The sequence below is a fragment of the Vitis vinifera genome, chromosome 13 (assembly GCF_030704535.1).
Source record: "Vitis vinifera cultivar Pinot Noir 40024 chromosome 13, ASM3070453v1".
NCBI classification, from domain to species: Eukaryota; Viridiplantae; Streptophyta; class Magnoliopsida; order Vitales; family Vitaceae; genus Vitis; species Vitis vinifera.
Genome location: NC_081817.1, coordinates 11,240,997 through 11,260,525, shown reverse-complemented (window position 1 = coordinate 11,260,525; position 19,529 = coordinate 11,240,997). Strand labels below are relative to the sequence as shown.

The following is a 19,529-nucleotide window of genomic DNA, read 5'->3' as shown; positions in this document are numbered from 1 at the left end:
GCTAAGGTAATAAGGTGAAAGAAATGAAAGGAAACTAGGCTCAAAGATCCCAATGATATAATCCCCATACCCCTCATGCATGAGATGCAATGCGTAGAAAACGTCATGAGTCCCGGACCTAGGGATCCCCACACGAAAAGTGATGATAAATGAATGGTCACATCGAATGAACAAGTATGATGTGTGTGTACCAATCCCAAGTTAAACATCAAGCAGGATGAGAAAAGAAAGAAATCAGAAGAGCTAGGGTGGAATGGAGGAACAAAACAAAGATACAAGAAAACAAAGAGATAGAAAAATGAGTGATGGTCAACCTGCATCAAAGCATAGAAAGTAGTCACATCCGAAATAGATGGAATGATGGATAGAACAGGGACCCAGAGATACTAAAGAAAGGTCGCTCGTCTCTCTCACAAAAATCGAATGGATGACTTATACTCTCATCCAAAATATACATCAAGATGAATCTCAGAAAGAAGCTCTCATACGAACTCTCTCTAACACATGAACTCAATGAAGCAACCCGGCACGTCCATACACATGCCCAATGAAGAACGATAAAATGAACAATGCGCTATATTTTTTTTTTCTTTTTTTCTTTTTTCTTTTTTTTTCTTTTCTTTTTTCCTTTTTTTTTTTTTTTTTTTTTTTTTGCGCATACTCTGATCAATAATGAATGAACTCCCATGAAAATACATACCCAAATGATCAAACCCTCTCCACATACGAATGTAACATGAATCATCACTAACAAGACAACCCCTCAAAATAACATCTCTGAACCACTGCCCATGGGGTGAATGATAGGAAAGAATGTGACAATCCTCCATGCAGTGACTTGTGAAAAACCACCACTCAATGTGAAACAAGGATAATGTCGAGTAATCAATGAGGAAAGGAAAAGGCAGAGAACGAATATCACAAGTAGTGGTATGTGATATCGAAAAATAGTGATGAAATGATGTCCAAGCAAAAAATATCACAGTGAAGAGTGAAGAATGAGGCTCGAATATGTATGTCAGGTCTGGAACTCATGACGTATCCAAACATAGCATGCAAGCACTACAGGGTCCCCAACCCGGTGTAATAGGTAGATGAGGTGATGAAAGAAAAGGCTACATGCTCGTGCGAGGCTCAAAGGGCTAGCAACGGGTAACTCTATATATGAGGGTGATAAAGTAAATAGGCTCATGAAATGATGACCACCCATCCTTTGACCAAAACCTCGAACATCGTGCTTTCGAGATCTCACATGGCCAATACTAAAGACTGGCATCCATCCAACATAGGTCATGTCAACTCCTCCGAAATCGTGTGAAAGCTCTCACTGATGCTCTATGATAACCATCAATGTACTCTGAAAATCAACTCTCTCTATCATCACAAGCCACTCTCTATCGTCTCATAAAATCACCATCTCTAATCATCCCGACTCTCTGAAGTCATGTGCAATGACTCAAATCTGGATGCTCCATGATAACCCCTCTATCTCAACAATATCGCCAAACAGTCAAACCACTCTCTCATCATGATCCATCTATCATCGTGTAAAGCTCACCTCGGGTCTAGCCATCTTGGACTCTACCTAGTCAGATCAAGGAAATGATGGAAAGGAAAGACAATGGTACTGTAGCATGATAAGGCGAACAAGGGTAGTAAAGTCGTACAGTAGTACCAAAGGGTGGTGTCATGTCAGGCTCAAAATGGGTAAGTCATCAAGTCCACAGAGTCAAGGTGTGAATATGGGTATGGTACTGCTGTAATCAAAAGGTGAAATGGGTCACAGCCTCAAACTCCCTAGGTCGATCTCCTGATCCTAGGTCAAAAAGCTCAATATCCTCCATGATAGGTCAGGCTAGAGTGATCGTGATGTGCAAATGAATAAATGTCCCAAGTCAAAAGTACAACACATCATGATATATGGTCCTGTGATGGCAATCTAAAATTGGAAATATGATAGAAACTCTAAGGCCATAAAGGTGTCCACTGTGAGATGGCTACAAATGTGACTAGAGAATTCCCATCAATAATCCAAGATGAAAGAGGTGTGAAAAACACGCTATCACGAGATCGATACTTCATCAATAAACATATATCTTTAACTCAACTTTCGACTCGAGCTCCATAAGAGAAAAATAATAAGGTGATCAAGACGAATCTCTCGAAAAAAAGTGTGGATGTTAAAATGCGCCTTTCACCTTTTTGTAATGAACATATGAGCATCGAGTTGAAAATTGAATCAAGTATCCAACGAAGAAATGAGGTACTGAGCCCGTGATAGGTGTACAATACAAAAACAAGATAATCATGATCGATGAACATATCCCAAAACATCGAGTGAGTGATAACAAAGTGAAGGGGTGTGTCGAGCCAAGAAATGAGAACGAAAACCCTAGGGAGAAAACATGCTAAACTCGTCAAGTAAAAAACATAATCTAGAGCGACGAGACGAAAGGTGATCCAACCGATACTCAAACTCATACCGATCTCCGAACACTCTCAACTGGAGACTAAAAAGAGGGAATACTGGATCCGAACTGTAACTAAAGAGGCTCTGAAGGCCCTCAGATGCACCCACGTGTAGGGAGGGAGTCCTAATCGAAGGATCTACGGCTCAACCTACGAGGTCAAGGTGGCTCTAAATGGATATGGGTAGACTTTAAAAATCCCTAGCAGAAGCGATCATACCCTCCGGCGATACACAACCCTCTACACGCCTCCGAAGAGACGGGGCGCTTCCATGCAAGGTGGTCATCACCTCCACACATGCACTACCTCAACATCCTAGGGGGTTTCCTATGGTGAAACCTCTCAAACTCTCAACACTCAATAGTCAACTAGAGTGCACAGTGATGGTGTGGGTGCATCTGAAAAACCTAGGAAGCTAAAACGGGAAAGGAAACACACTGACCACACAAATATCCATGAAACCTAGCTCCGGGCTATACAGGTCTTCAATGATCGGACTCCAATTGACATCAAAGTGTCGCTCTCCTCCAGAATGCTCCCGTACATCGATATAGCCCGTCGCTAGACCCTACTCCTAATCCCTGGCTCGGTCAGAGAGCAAGCACACAGAAGGCCTCACACTTGCAATAGTGAGAGCCTAGATGAAAGGAATGACCGAAACCAAGAGATTTGGAGGTAGGGGGATAGAAGTGCGACCCACATAGACAAAAAGCATGCAATCACACGGAATGAGAAAAGTCATGCAACAAACAGTCATGCAAAACAGGTATCTATCATCCAAATCTACACACAAACTAATCGAGAAAAATATCTGACAAATGGTAGCATGCTCTATGATAATCAAGATAATATATAACCCAAAAGAAACAATCATGTCAAATCAAATGATATACAATGTCGAGTCTATACATGTGAAGTGATCAGAACAAAACATGGCAAAAATCAGAGTTACTATGCTAAGCAAGGTAAGATGATCAATCAACATAAACAGCATATCAATGTCTCGAACAAATAATAACAATGAAGCACGGGAAAAAATCACCACAATCGGAATCCTCAATCAAGATAAACAAGCATCATAATCAACATGTCAATGTCCCCAGTAAAAACAAACACCCAAGCATGCAACCAATAGTATCGGGAACTCTCAATGTGCAATCAAGAAATAGGTATCCACTGATCGACCTATCAATCGCCACGTTTGTTTCATCTTAAGTTCAAGCTTGACCCTCTAAACGATCCCCAGTGGAGTCGCCATTTTGTGGACCCCGCATTTCGGCTCATGTGTTTCCCACTCGAAGGCGAGCTCGATTTTTGTTTGAAAAATTGATTTTATTGATTAAGAAAAAAAAGACTTGGAATCGCCACTTATTTTTGTTTTATTTTTAAAGGATAAACAAAATAAGAAAGAAAAACCCTAAGTGTGACTCCTTACTTTGGAAAATGTGGTATGTGAAAAACCGGATCAGGTTCGAGGGTTAGGTTACTTATCAGGAAGGTACGGTAAAGACCGTAGCACCCCTCTAAGTCCCTAAAATGGGGTCTCTACTAATAAAGTAAAGCAATCATGGCAATTGATGAGGGAATCAATGAATACTCAGAGTGATCATGCACATGTGAGAATCTAAACATGCATACAGAAAATGACCCGAGCGGGTGTGGATGCGTACCTGGGCAGTAATCCATAAAGCGCTATCAAGAAGTGAAGTTAGCGCACAATTAAGGAATAATTTCCAGCATGTCATAGAGCATAATAAAATCGATCATGTATGGCAATTAAATCAAACAAACAATCAATCAATCATAAGGCATATCACATATGTTGGGCCCCCACCAAAGCCCGATTGATCTTGCATGAATTAATCTCACAAATTCCATTATTTTGAAATTATGAAAATTCATTATTCTTGCTTATGTAAAACCAAGAAAAACATAAGGTTTGAGAATCGGAGTAGAATTAAAATTGTTCAAGTGAAAATTGGATTTTTGGAATTTATTTGAAAATTGGAGCTTTGGGAATTAAATTTGAAAATTGGAATTTTGAGAATTAAATTTAAGAATTTGAATTTTGAGAATTAAATTTGAAAGAAATTGAAAATCAGAATTTTAAAGAATTATTTAAAAAAGGAATTTAAAAAAAAAAAGAATTTGAGAATAGAATTTTGGAAAATTCGAACTTTGGAGAATTATTTGAAAATGAAAATTTGTTTTGAAAAAAAAAATAAACTTTGATAAAAATAAAATAAATGAATAAATAATAATAAAATAAATGAATAAATAAGTAAATAAAATGGATAAGTGGGCTGCCCGTGAATAAAGGTGGATTGGAGAAAAGTTATGGAAAAAGTGAGAGAGAGAAAAAGAATTGAATAAATGATTAAATAATGGTTTGGTGGTGAAATGAGATTCAAACTTTTTTTTTTTTTTTCATGACCCACTTTCCCATAACTCTTGCAGATTTGGGCTAAATAATTGAAGTTAATTTACACCACATGCAAAATGCCAGCCACAGTCACATATATGACGATAAAAAGCTATTAGAATGGGCGCTTTGACTTTTGTGGGAAACACGCGTATCATCCTCAGCAGCGTGGGATGCTTGAAGGACCAAATAAAATATATATATATATATATATATATGGCGTTGCAGAACCTGGTGTCGAGCTGTTGAACGACGAGGCTGAAATCGCGAGAAGCCTTGTGGAGAAGAGTGTAGCAGAAGACCCAGCGCGGCTCCGGAGGGAGCTGCTTCTTGACATGGCAATCCGCCATTTTCAGCTTCAACAGCAGGTATATGTCACCCGGGTGTGTCAAAATCTCTCCCAAACTGCCCATTTTCTCCACATTTCTCTATATTTCGAGATTTGAAATTCGAGATTTGGAAATAGAGGAGTGACGGGCATGAAAAAAATTAAGAAGATGACAAGCTGAAGGTGGGCGTGCTCGTGAGACTTCATGTACGTGGAAAAAAATGAAGAAATGAGCTGAAGATGGGTATCAGTGATGGAAATGGGTATGACAGATATGGGCGTGAGAGAAACGAGAACGATGATCTTGACTCGCGAAGGCTGCCGTGAGAGGCCATGACTCACCCTTCTTCCTTATAGCTCATGCATTCAGATGAGTGTCGAAAAACAGAGAAAAATTATAGCAAAGAGACATCTCCACAAACAGAGCATAATAACACGAATAGCATAGGATGTCCGTCAAGGCTTCACCGCATGAATTATTAGTGAGTTGGCTGATTGAGTGGGGGAGACCAAATCGAATATGAACAAAACATGATTTTCATGCACTCACAATACGAACAAAACAGAGTAAAAACAATTTTTAGCAAAATGCAATGGAATAGCTAATATAAAACAATAACAAGCAACCCATATCCATCTCAAAGATCCCCAAGTAAATCAAAAGTGTAGCTTTAAGCCCACATTCGGTCTAAATGATGCAAAGAAACCAGTGAAGAGTAAGGTAAAAAAAAAAAGAATAATTAGGAAAACAGAGACCTTGAGCCCACACTTACCTTTTGATCTTCTTTCTTTTCAAATGTCTGTTTTGCTTTAGGATAAATACGTCTGAAAGTGATCCACCCCAACCCTCCCAGTCACATAGCTCCCCGTTGCTCCTTTTGAGAAAATCCTCTCTAGTCGAAAACAAGCCAGCCCCCTCTCAGCTCTGCTCTAAAAAATATCCTCCTGAACGGCCCGAAAAATCCCTTCTTCCATCTGTGGCCATCCCCCTCCTTTGCTTTTTCTATATCCCTCTTCTCCCTTTTCTTCCCTGTTTGTGTCTTCCTCAGCAAGCCATCTTGCCTGCTGCTACACGTCCCATCTGGTGGCTACCACCCATCCTCTCTAGCTGCCCAAGAGCAGCTCACTTGAGAGGCCGTCAAAAAATAATAAAATAAAATAAAAACTAAAGCTCCTGGGGGGTCTACACATGCATTCTTTTCATTTTCTCTAGTTTTTAATGATTTTATATTTTTCTTTATTTAAAAAAAAAACAAATAAATTTCATAATTTATGAATTAATGAAATTTATATAATTATTCCATACATAACTAAAATGGGTTGTGGTGAGACCACTCTATACACATGATGTACTTCATTAAGTTGATTCAGATTACGATATTTATTAAGTGAATGATTGATTTAGCCTTGTTTAAGAATATACAAGAGATATCATATGCTTATGCTTATTATTGTTGTGCACAAACCTTGTTTTCTCTTCGAGCATATTATTGTTCATAGCTAAGGTACACTCCAAATCTATTTCGCTTATTTATTCCTTATTATTATCATGATCAGTCTCGATATCTATTAAATTAATTAATCAATCATCTTAGTTGTTTTACCTTAATTAGTAGAGACCTAACTTTAAGGTTTAGAGGGATGTTACGACTTATCACCATATCTTTTCTAACTCGAATCCGATTCAATTTAACTTAAAAATGATTTTTAAAAACAAAATTTAAAAAACATGATCAAATGTGACTTAAAATTTATTCTATTTTATTTTATATTTCTCCACATTTATGCCCACCCCTCATCACATCTTATTGTGGCTTGATGATTTATGTACATTTAAAGATGTCACAACAATCTAAGAGTTTGTTTGTAATTATTTCTAAAAACAATTATTTATTCTTAGATATCCGTTTTTCAATCTTGAAAATATGTTTGGTAGTTTTCTAGTAGAAAGTAGTTTTTTAACTCTTTTTTTTTTCCCTGAAAACATAATATTTCTTTGTAACATATTTTAATCGGTTTTAATCATTTTCATTTGTGTTTATGAAGGTGATTTATAAAAAAATTATATAAATATAGAAAATAATTAAAAGTAAAGCACCGAACGAAAGTGAAAAAAATAGTTAAAAACATAATAAACAAATTTAGAAAATTCCAAATTTTCAAACAAAATTTTATTTTAAAAAATATTACACAACTAGTTTAAAAACTATTCTAAAACAGTGTTTTAAAAATCAGTTCCATAAAATCCTAAAATTTGGGTAAATAATTTTAAATTATTGTCATCAACAATTTTTTATAAAGAACAACATTTTGGGGTTTTTAAATCCTAAAAAAATGTATTCAATCATTTTTAAATGATATGTTTGGTTGTTACCTTTTATTTAGAAGTTGTTCCTCATAAATAAAATTTAGAAATTCCAATTTTTAAAACAAAAAGAAATGGATTAAAAAGATTGATTTTTATTTGTTATTCCTAATCATGGTTTGAAAATGTCACAAAATTTCAACGATAACCATATTCACTTATCAGAGAGAGTCAACACAATATTTGACATTCAAAGTCCATTTTTTTTTACCCATTTTTCTAGAATCTCACCCTTTAAATTCAATTTTTTGCCGTTGGATTCAAACTCAAGCCAAAAGATTTATAAATATATGTTCACAACAAACATGTTAAAGTTCACTATTAAAAAACAAATTAATTAATTAATTCTAATTATTTTATTTTATTGATTAATAAAAATTTAAAAACCATTATTATAATTTTCTTAAAAAAATATTTTTTATATCATTTATATGATAATTAAATATAGAAAATATAAATATTAAAAAATCATATATATTTTATTTTATATTATTAAATTTATTTGAATTAAATAAATTATAATTTTAATATTAAATGTATATCATTTATCTCATTAATCCTATTTTAAAAAATTATTACCATTTGAATTTTAATTTTTTTTATATATCCATTTAATTTTATTTAATTTTGAATGTTTTTATTTTAAAATATTAAAAATATAAATTTATTCAAAAAATATTAAAATAAAAAAATGAAATTCTAATATTTTATAAATTAAAATTAATAGGATAAGATAAATAAAAAATTATTAAGATTAATCTTATTAATATTTTTCTCATTGACAATACTTAGGTAAATTATACTTATAAAATGACTTTAACATATATATTTTTATTTATTTTATTTTTTTAAATATTTCAATAATTTTTGTCTCAATATTTTATTAATGGTCCATAAAATTCAAGTAGACGGAACATTATTTCAAACCATGTTCCTAATAAGCTGATACCAAAAAGTGAGCGGAACGAGGAGACAGCTTATAGAAAAGACAATAAAGCATTTTAGCTTTCCCGCCAAGACACCCACCACTCCCAAATTTCCCGCCATATTTTGACTTACCATTTAAAAGCCCTGACATCGATCGATTTTTCCGTCGACAATTTGAAGATTTCAGAAGAAAAAGCTTGTGTTGGGTATGTAATTGATCTCCACTGCTTCTTCAATTCTTTTTTGATATTCAGCTCTACTTCTTTCTTGGTGTGAATAGCAACTGCTTGATGATAATCCCCTTTACCGAGAAACAATTCCAGATTTTGGTTTTTTTTTTTTTTTTTTTGTTCTTTGATTTTTATGGATCCTCTTCAAATCTTTTCAGTAGATTGGTTTCTCATTCCTTGGTGCTCTTTGCATCTTCATCATACCTGGTATTATCGTAGGGACATACCTTTAATTTTTAGCTTTTGCTTTGTAAATCATCAGAAGTTGTTATGCAGGTTTTGAATGATCATTATCATTATCATTATGTTGATGCTTTCTATTTCTAGAACCATTTTGGTTTAACCCATCATTTCCTTCGGGAATTAGACGCCAAGAGCAAAGAAATCAGTGGAGAGAGTGGCTTTTCATAGCTGTTTTCTAGTAACACCCTCTCCCACATGTGAAGAGGCAGATGACAACGAGAGAATAAACAACAAATAGCCTCCAACATATAGATGAGGGAATAAAGAAACAAAAAGGGTCAAACTTGACAACTCTTAGAATCAGATCTTTTATTCTATGTTGAACCATTGCACCAAAATCTTAATGCTTTTCTGGGCAAGACGTAGCAGACAGATCTCAAATTCCTTGTGGAACCCAACCCCCCTCCCCTTCTCTATAAAGCAAAGAAGAGTTAATCCCATTTGGTTTTTCAGATCTTAGGGTTAATTCAAGTGCAAATCTAGTCCCAAGACCTGATTTGAGTTCGATGGGGTTGTTACTTTGCAGGATATGGATACATCAAGCCCTGCAGTGTTTGTCAACGCAGAGTTGTTGCGAACGTATGTAGGGCGGAAGGTTAGGGCTGTGGTTCAAGTTATTGGATTTGATGGAGGCGTTGTGACCGGAAAATCTGTGGATGACCAGCAATTGATTATTAAGGGCTCTCCCCCATCTGTTCCTGTGATGAACTATATTGAGGTGATTGGCATTGCTGACAGTAACCAGTCCATTCGCGCTGAAATATGGACTAACTTCGGTAGCACATTTGGTACTCACTCACTACCCAATTCATTTTTCTTGTTCTAACTTAAATTTTCATGGAGTCATTCCTCTTCCATATGGAATACGAGGAAGTCCCCAAAGAACTTGAGTTGGATTTCTTTGTGCTTCATTGAACTTCAAGTTTAAGCTGAAATCAAAGGATAATTGCATTGTAGTATATATAATTTTTCCATAATATTATCTTGCCTCTAAACTACTTTTGGTTTGCAGACACACATTCATACAATCAGTTATGCCTGCTTGCAAATGGGGAATTTAAAAGTCTGTTCCTGTAGGAGGCAATGGCAAGGTTTAGCTCAAGGTATGAAGGAAACAAAAGATAGTCTGATTTCCTGGGGGGTTGGGTTTTGTATTTGTTTATAGTAGCTTTGTTTTTCTTGTTATAGTTTTCATGAATTTGGCTATGCTCAGGCCATTGTTGCATTAGAACTGCTTAAGAGTTGAATTTATGTTCTGTTTGGTTGCTGAGAAGGTGAATAGAATATTTGATGCCATATGGGGTTTGAAACAGGAATGAAATTCCAATGTTTTTCTTCTTTTGCCACTGTTAGTTGCTTCTATTATCAACTAATTGTTTAAATTACTTGTTGGGGAAGTGTATTTTAACAAATCCTATGGAGAAAAAAATAAGCTTTCATTAAATAAATTAGGTACTTTATAGTAGAAGAAAATTTGAAATCCTTGAGTAAAGTTGGAAGTGAAATGCTTACTAAGGCTATGTTTGGTTCTTAGAAAATTTGAGGAAAAATGTGAGGGAAAGAAAATAGGGAGGAAAAGCTTAAGGAAAAAAAAAAGTGAAGGAAAATATAAAATAAAATTAAAATCAATAAATTATTTTTATTTGCTATTTCAAACTTATTTTATTTATTTTAATTCATCAATATAAAAATTAAATAATTTCAAAATGCATAAGTTTTTAACTAATTTTAATTAGATTTAATTTATTTTTGGAATTTTCTATGGTACAACCAAACATGAGAAAATCAATTTCATTACTATTATTTTTTATTTCCTTAGTATTTTTTGGGAACCAAATATAACCTTAGTAAATCTTTGGAAAGATGTCTCAAAACTTAATATAAGTCTTGAAAGATGTTGATTGATAAAATACACTTGAAATCAATTTAATGACTTAATATGACTTAATAACTTAATAACTTAATTTAAATTATTAAATAGTAAACATGTTTGATAAAATAATTTAATATTTGAAGTTTAAGTATTAAATTAAAATAATTAATTTATTTTTAATTTTAAATCTTTTTTTTACCTATTTACTCATATTGATGAAATTATATTTTATAATTAAGATTTAATACACTTTACTCTTTCAACTTATATCGTGTTTTGTACACCATCCCCTCGAGTTCAAAATTGAGTAATGTACTCCCCAATCTTTATAATTGCATGTGATGTGCATTTTTTTAGAGACGATATTAATTTTTTTTAATAGAAAGGCATATGTTCTTCATGTGATTGAGGGCAAAATGGTTAATTTTTGGGTTTATTACACTTTGTCCCCCAACGTATAATGTGTTTTACACATTGTCTCCATTGAGTTTCAAAATCAAGCAATGTACCCTCTATTATTTATAATTGTATGTAATGTGTATTTTTTGAGGGACAATGTTATTTTTTTTTATAGAAAGGTATATGCTCTCCATGTGATCGAGGGTAAAATGGTCAATTTATAAAACCCTAACTAGCTTTCTCTTCCTTTGTTCTTCTTCTCTCCATTGTTTCTCTCCTTATTTCCACTATGGTCGGTGCTAGATAAACATTTGGACATTTGTTTTTCACTTGTAAAAAGATATCCACCAAGGAAAAGTTTTGATTTCGTTAAGATTTGTCAAAAAAATTGCAAAATTGTATGATGTGGGTCTTCCAAATTCTTGATTTGGGTTTTCTCAAAATGCTTGGTTTTTTTGGATCTTTGGTTGTGAACGATAATCATATCGAATTGAAGTGTTTTTTTTTTTCCTTTTTTAATTCTATCTTTTAGAGGGTTTAGAGCTTTGACATTGAAGTTGAATTTTCAACTCTTTATAGCCATGAACTCAATTATGTTGAATTGTGGGAGTTATCGGTTTGAATAAAATGGAATATTGGTTTTTTGTTGTTTTCATCACATCCTTCCTCAAAGCCCATCTCTAAATACTTACCTAGTTAGGTTTCAAGGTTGAAATTTCAATCGATGCAGTCATCGATTGGGAAAGGAGAGAGAAAGAATGAAGAGAAAAGAAGAAGAACGAAGGAAGAGGAGGGCAAACTAGTTAGGGTTTTATAAATTGACCATTTTGCCCTTAGTCACATGGAGAGCACATGCCTTTCTATATATATATATATATATATAACGTCGTCTTTCAAAAAATGCACATTGCATATATAAAGGATGAAGGGTACATTGCTCGATTTTGAAACTCAAAGAAGCAATGTGCAAAACACATTATATATTGGGGGGTAAAGTGTAATAAACTTAAAAAATTGACCATTTTGCCCTCATTCATGTGGAGATCACATACCTTTCTATATATATATAAAAAAAAACGTCGTCTCTCAACAAATGCACATTGCATATAATTATAAAGGATAGAGGGTACATTGTTCGATTTTGAAACTCAAGGGGGTAATATATAAAACACATTCTATGTTGAGGGGTAAAGTGTAATAAACCCAAAAAATTGATCAGTTTGCTCTCGATCACATGGAGAGCATATGTCATTTTGTTAAAAAAATTAGCATCGTCTCGCAAAAAATGTACATTGCATGCGATTATAAAGGTTGGAGAGTACATTGCTCAATTTTGAACTCGAATGGGCAATATGCAAAATACGCTATATGGGAGGGTAAAATGTATTAAACCCTTATAATTATAATTATACATCCATGACCTATTTTTATAATAAATATCCTATGATTATCTTGTATATGTATAATGTCTTGTAAACTAAAACCAATAAAAATAAATGAGTTAAAATCAATGCGGATAAATATTAGTTAAATTAATTAACATAATAAATATATCAATTTATAATAAATTTCAAGTTAATTTTATCAAATAACTTTAATACTAATTAAAAAAATTAAGTGATAAATTTAAGTCAATAATTTAATTTAAAACTAATTTAAGTCATTTAATAATAAATATTAAACTTTATAAAATGTTTTGACTAAAAAACAATTAATTGCATGGGAAGAAATGATTTGAGATGGTTAAGAGAAAAGTGTGACTATTTGTATACTAAGCGGGTGTTAAGTAACACTTAATATTTATTATTTAATAATTTTAGTTGATTTTAAGTTAAATTATTATTAAGTTGTTAATTTAAAACTTATTATATATTTTTTATTTTAAGTATGAAAGTTATTTGATAAAATTAACTTAAAATTTATTTTAAGTTATTAAGTTGACATATTTACCCTCATTAATTATAATTAATGTTTATTATTATTAATTTTAATTAATATTTATTTTTATTAATTTTAAACAAGAAATTGAAATATGAAAAATTTTAATTAAATATTCATACTTAAATATATAAAATAATTTAAAAATATTTATTATAAATAATGAATCATGGATATAGAATTATGGTTGTTAAATATATTCTCATGGACAAATAAGACAAAAAAAATTGAATTTAAGAATAAGTTAATTATTTTGATTTAATACTTAAATTCATTTGTGATATTAAGTTACTTTATTAAATATATATTTATTTATTTAATAATTTAAATTAAATTATTAAGTCATTTTAAGTCAATAAATTAATTTATCAAACACCCTTTTAAGTTTGTTGAATAATCCCTCTTTGGTTGGATTATTGCTCATTAAAAAGCTGTAGTTTTCATTAATTTTAGACCAAACTTGTAATATGTATTACAGACTTTGATATATATATATATATATATAGATATTAACATTGATCCGGCCTATTGTGTATCCTCTCAAGCTGACTATGTCAAATACTCCATATGAGCCCTTACGGACTGATCATTGTTAACGTTATGTAAAATGTTTTAAAAAGGAACCGTTTAGTGTTTGGATATGAACTAAATAAAATGTTTATGGGCTTATTTATTCTTTTCATTTGTTATTTTCACTTTTAGTAATTACATGTATTTAACCCATAAAGTTATGGGAGATGAGTCAAATTTACCTTATATTATATAAAAAAAAAGTGATTTTTAGAAAAATAATTTATAATTTTTTTAAGTGATTTGCTTACAAAAGCGATTTTTAAAAGTTTATTAAATATTTATTTTTTAATGAGAAAATCTTTTTATCTTTTCAACTATTAGGAAATGTTTTCATTCTTTCTTCTAAAATTACTATTGGGGATTCTAAATTAGGCTTATTAGCAAGAAAAATAAATGAGCAAAATTTAAAATTGAATTCAAAATACAACCTGATATTTTGCAAAGCATATTTGATCTTTGTTCTAAACCAAGGAATACAACAATTATCCACACCACGCACTTATGGTATGGATCAAACAAATGAACACCTCTTATGGGTCAAAAAACAAATGATATTTTTTATTTTTTATTTTTAAAATAAAAAATAAAAAATAAAAAATATATTCAAAGGAGCGCCAAAATCAAATTTATCTTAACAAATCTAAAAGCACTTAAAATTTTGCATTATTTCATATTACTTCCACAAGTGCTCCCAAATTTTAAAAAATACCCTCTGCTTGTCCTAGAAAAAATGCCCTCTTTCATTTTCCCTCTCGGAATATCTTATCTCCCACAGAAATGCGCTACCCACAAAATTCCTTTCAAAATCCCCTTCTCTCTCTGGCACTTTCACCAACATCAACCCCATGATAATCTGCAAAATCTCTCCTTCATTCTCCCACTCTTAAACCACAACCAAAACAACCTTCCCCTCTATAAAAACCCAAACCCCAACCCCAACCCCAACACTTCCCAAATCTCTGAATTTAAGGCCAAAAAATTTTACCATCCAAATCCAGAATCAGTGACTAGTTCCCATGTGATCACCAACAAGTAATTTATTCTGAGAATTTCTACTCGAATTCTAGCTTTGTGCTAAGTCATATACTAGAATTGATGTGCCCAAATAACATAAAACAAATCTCATCCCAAATACTCAATAGCCAACATCGGCACCCGGCCCATAATGTCCTAATTCTACCAAATATCACCGAGCCACCATCAACCTTCCATGACTCAGTAGAGATCCCCTTCCTTGTGAGTATGAATTACAGAGTCTGAAGTTGGGTATGAAACACAGGTCAGCACGTAACCATTATCCATTTGCTTCTCGTCAAGGAATGATCCATCTGATTGGTCGACAGATCCCAACACCATCTGCCCTGCACAGGTTGAGCAGGCTCCAGCCCTGCATGAGTATGGCAGTTCCAGTCCCGCATTTTCAGCCGAATCAAGGATGTAAACATCATCCGGGGCATCAAACTCGCTTTCCTCACCGTCTGGACCAATCAGTTTCACTTTGTACACTGCCATTGCAGATACTCTGAAGGAGGAAGATTTCAGCCCAAATGCTTTGGAGGTGCTCCTCACAGAACCCAAAGAACCTGGACTCCTGATCAAGGCACAAGATTTCTTCAAGGGTGCACTTTTGAACAAGAATGGCGTAGGAAGGCTCACGGTAGACATATTTACACCTAAACCCAGCACAAAATATAAGATTCATCAGTGATTTATTGGTTACTAGAGTTTAATGCCTGGCTCCCACCGCCACATTCAACACTCTGTCTTTTATGGTTGTAAGGGTAGTTTCAATGTTTCTTCGCCCCAAAATCATTTAGGTGGTGTTTGTTTTTTTACTTAATTCTAAATAGAACCTTAATGTTTAATAGTGTTAAATATTAGGTTATTTGTTTTTATTGTATTTTATTTCTATTAAGTATTAAAAAGTAAAGAAAAATCAATATATTATTTTTTTCTATTTAGAAAAAAACTACATATTTTGGTTTTTTCTATTTAGTAAAAAGTTTATAATAAGTTATGAAAAAATAGAAAAACAAACAACCTAAATTCTGAAAACAAATTGTTTTCCGCAAAAAGCCAAAAAAATAAACACCACCTTACTCTATCAACTATTAGCACGCCATTTATCATGTATTTTGGCAGCAGGAAATGGCAGACAGCTGTAGTGCAATCACATGACTTCATTTTAATGCTAAATTAAAAGCATGTTATGTATCCAGAGACAAGCTGTTGCAATTATGTAGCCAATATTTACATGTGAAATCATAAAAGACCCATAAAAAATGTCATATATGCATAAAGAGAATTTGATTTTAACTCTTAATTACCTACTGCTTTGAGAATGGGCCATTTTCATCTAACTAAAGATTTATTAACAACAATTCTTACAAGCAAAAACAAACTATGAAATAAAGGGGAAGCATGTTCTAACATCATTCCCATAGCAAGCACTGCTTCTATCTTCATATTTGCATTGTATGGAAGATCACTACACATCCACAAACTAATAAATGCCCTTCAAATCAAACAAAGAATTTGGATCTAAAATGAAGTCATTTTTCTCCACTGGCATGAATCTGGAATAATATCCTTTGTAGAATATTTCTGAATTTTGGGAAAGGAAACATAGATCGGTATTTCAAGAGGAATTCATTCTATCTCAAACGGGAAAGAATTCAATGAGTGGAAAGGAAAATAAATGAGATAGGATTGTTTGCTTTTTATAATTTGTTATTGGCTAGATTAAAATTAAAGAAATGGTCAACTGAGAAAAGGGAGATGGGGGGATCGGAACAAGGAATTAACCCATTAAATTCATAAAGGAGAGGAATTGGAAAATGACAAATTTCCCCACAAAAAGTTTAGACAGTGTTCACACTTCTTTTTTTTTTATATAGACAAAGGTAGATTGAATTAAGAAAATGCCAAAACAGGGGGCGCACCCTATGTATATAGGTAGTATACTAAAAGAGCCAAAACCCGGCTGCAAAAAGAAAGAAAAAACCTAGAGCGAGAGAAAGCCAACCACCATGCCAATCACCCAAAAAATTCAGAAAAGAGGAAACGATTAAATCCAAACACTGCTAGGACCACTTTAAAAGTGAACAGAAAAAGAGGTTCCTCAAACTTTGGTCTAACAACTCTTCCTCTCAGAAGAGTTATTTGGTTTCGCTCTACCCAAATATACCAGAAAAGACAAATCGGAACCAATCTCCAAACTACTCTCCTCTTCTTCCCTAACTCTTTAACTTTCCATTCCAGGAGAAGATTTCTCACTAAATCTGGGAACACCCAAACCAGTCCGAAAGATGATAGCAAGAAAGTCCATAACTCTCTTGTTCTAGCACAATGAATCAGAATGTGGTCCGCCAATTTTTCATTGTCTTTACAAAGGCTGCATCTATTGATCATAGGCCAACCCCTCTTCATTAACATGTCTACTATGAATTTTTTTTCCCCAAACTACGTCCCAAGCAAAAAAATGAGTTCTAAGAGAAGCACACAAACCCCAAATCTCTTTGGCTAGGAATAAAAAACAATTCTCAGCCCTTAAAGACCTATAATACGATTTAACATTAAACTTTCCCTTCCCATCATTCTTCCATACTAAGAAATCCTCCCCTTCTTGAACCTTTACCTCAGAAATATGTTCCAAAAAACAAGCCACCTCCTCCAATTCCCAATCTTGGAAAGATCTTTTAAAGTGTACCTCCCAACAGCCTCATCCATCTTCTTTCCTCCCCCATAAGTCAGCCACTGAAGCAGATTTATGGGCAGCAATTCTGAACAGCGTAGGAAAAACATCCTTTAGCTTAGAATCCCCAACCCAAATGTCCCACCAAAATTTCGTGTGTCTATCATTTTCAATACGAAAACTAGTTCTAAGAAGGAATTCCTCCCATCCTTTTTTAATGTCTTTCCAAAGGCCCAACCCATAAGAATCCCTCACCTCTCTAGTGGTCCAACCCCCCTCCACCTCTCCAAATTTTCCAACAGTGACTTTCCTCCAAAAACTTTCCCTCTCTACGGGAATCTCCAAAGTCATTTTCCTAACAAAACTTGATTGAATCCCTCCAAGTGCCTTAACCCCAACCCTCCGTGTTTCTTATCTTTACAAATAACCGACCAACTTATCAAGTACATCTTCCTCCTCTCCTCCATATCTCCCCACAAAAACTCCCTTTGAATTCTCTCCAATCTGATTCTCACTTTCTTTGGAATTACAAAAAGTGACATAAAATAGATTGGGAGGTTTGAACGAGTGCACTTAATAAGGATAAGTCTTCCTCCCTTGGACAAGTATCGTTTTTTCCAAGTAGTCAATTTCCTCTTGGATCCCTCCTCAATAACGTCCCAAACTCTACTTGATTTATGAGGGGCTCCAAGGGGTAAACCTAGATAAGTAGTAGGCAGTTTCCTACTTTACACCCAAATAACGCAGCTACCCTGTCCACATCCTCTGTGCCCCCCACTGGTATAATTTTGCATTTTTGCAAGGGAGGAAGACTCTGTTCACACTTCTCATACTTTTGATACTTTTTTACCTTCATATTCTATCATCACTTTTCATAAAGTGAAGAATAAAACATGTCAAATCTCCTCTTCTTTAAATTCTCTCAATGTCAAAAAGGGGAAGAGGCAATGAAATCCAATTCTATCCATTCCCTTTCCATGGATTCAATTCCGTTATGCCATAAAGGCAAATGAGAAAATTTTTCTTTTCTCTCCCTTTAATTTAGCCCCCTTAATTACTAAGACACTGTAAAAGTTACTCCATATCACATAAATCCTGTATCTCCTGTTTGGTTACTCAGAAACCGAAAGAAATGAAAGTTAAACATAAAATTGAACAATATGCCCTATGTCGTTCTGGTGCATCCAAAAGACGGAAAGCCCACCTAAACTAAAAGCAGGATGTCCTAGGTTTACTTGATTAAATGGCTTTGTTCTTTCAAGTCAACAATAAAAAGGGGACCAGATACTAAAAATTTTCTTTTTCTTTTCCATCATTTTCTCAGCAGCAGGTCGAATCAACACAAGCCCATTACGAAAACAACTCAAATTCAGTAGAAAAATAAAAGAAACGCGGATCAAGGAGAAAGAGACTCACTCTTGGCACGAGAGGAGACAGAGACGCTAGAGATCACGGGATCGCAAAGCCCAAATAAGCCCTAACTAGTCTCTATATAGTGGACGGTGAGTCAGGGATGAACCTTGTTTTTGCCTTTCATATATTGGAAACCTCCTCTCCTACTCACTGGTGACGTAAGTCCACATCACAGGCCAATTGCATTACATGGCATTTCCGAATGGGAGAATCATGTTTACACGTGTTTAAAAAAAAATCATTTTTAGAAAGTGTGACTTTTTGACTTTCCAAGAAAATGAATTTTAGGGAAATAAACTCTTGCACTCAATCGATATTCCAAAGCTGCCTGTAAGCCTCCTCTCATGAGCCGCCTAAGTTTTTCCCCTTTTCTTATTTATTTATTTTTTATTTTTATTTTCACATAACAAGTCAAAGAGCTTGTCATTATTATTATTATTATTATTTTATTTTATTTATTTATTTATTTATTTAATAATGTTGACACCATACCACATCAGTTTTTTTTGTTCTTTTTCCCCTCATCCGTGATATCTCTATCTTTTTATTTTTTTATTTAATGTGTTGACTTGAAGATGTCTTTTTAATTTTTTTTAATATTTCATTTTTCATATTTATTATTTTAATTATTTATTGATATTTTAAATATAAAATA

At 33.4% G+C, this 19,529-nt stretch overlaps 3 protein-coding genes across 3 annotated transcripts in view; 1 reads left to right on the top strand and 2 right to left on the bottom strand.

Moving 5' to 3' along the window:
- The window catches only part of LOC109123661 (protein MICRORCHIDIA 7-like), a 76,239-nt gene extending 70,935 nt beyond the window's left edge, over nt 1–5,304 (bottom strand). The window contains exon 1 of the mRNA XM_059741902.1: nt 5,123–5,304. Coding sequence (XP_059597885.1) covers nt 5,123–5,304 — 182 coding nt within the window. The remainder of the gene's footprint in view (nt 1–5,122) is intronic.
- A 3,222-nt stretch (nt 5,305–8,526) lies between these two features.
- On the top strand, nt 8,527–10,330 carry LOC100244193 (replication protein A 14 kDa subunit B). Its single transcript, XM_002267544.4, has 3 exons — nt 8,527–8,717; nt 9,511–9,772; nt 9,997–10,330. Exons 2-3 carry the CDS (start codon nt 9,514–9,516, stop codon nt 10,059–10,061), a joined length of 324 nt encoding a protein of 107 aa, XP_002267580.1. The 5' UTR covers nt 8,527–8,717; nt 9,511–9,513; the 3' UTR covers nt 10,062–10,330.
- Nucleotides 10,331–14,786: 4,456 nt separating this feature from the next.
- On the bottom strand, nt 14,787–19,058 carry LOC100266537 (ferredoxin, root R-B1). Its single transcript, XM_010660506.3, has 2 exons — nt 18,878–19,058; nt 14,787–15,440 (listed from the first exon to the last, which is right to left on the bottom strand). Exon 2 carries the CDS (start codon nt 15,430–15,432, stop codon nt 14,983–14,985), a length of 450 nt encoding a protein of 149 aa, XP_010658808.1. The 5' UTR covers nt 15,433–15,440; nt 18,878–19,058; the 3' UTR covers nt 14,787–14,982.
- Nucleotides 19,059–19,529: the final 471 nt, after the last annotated feature.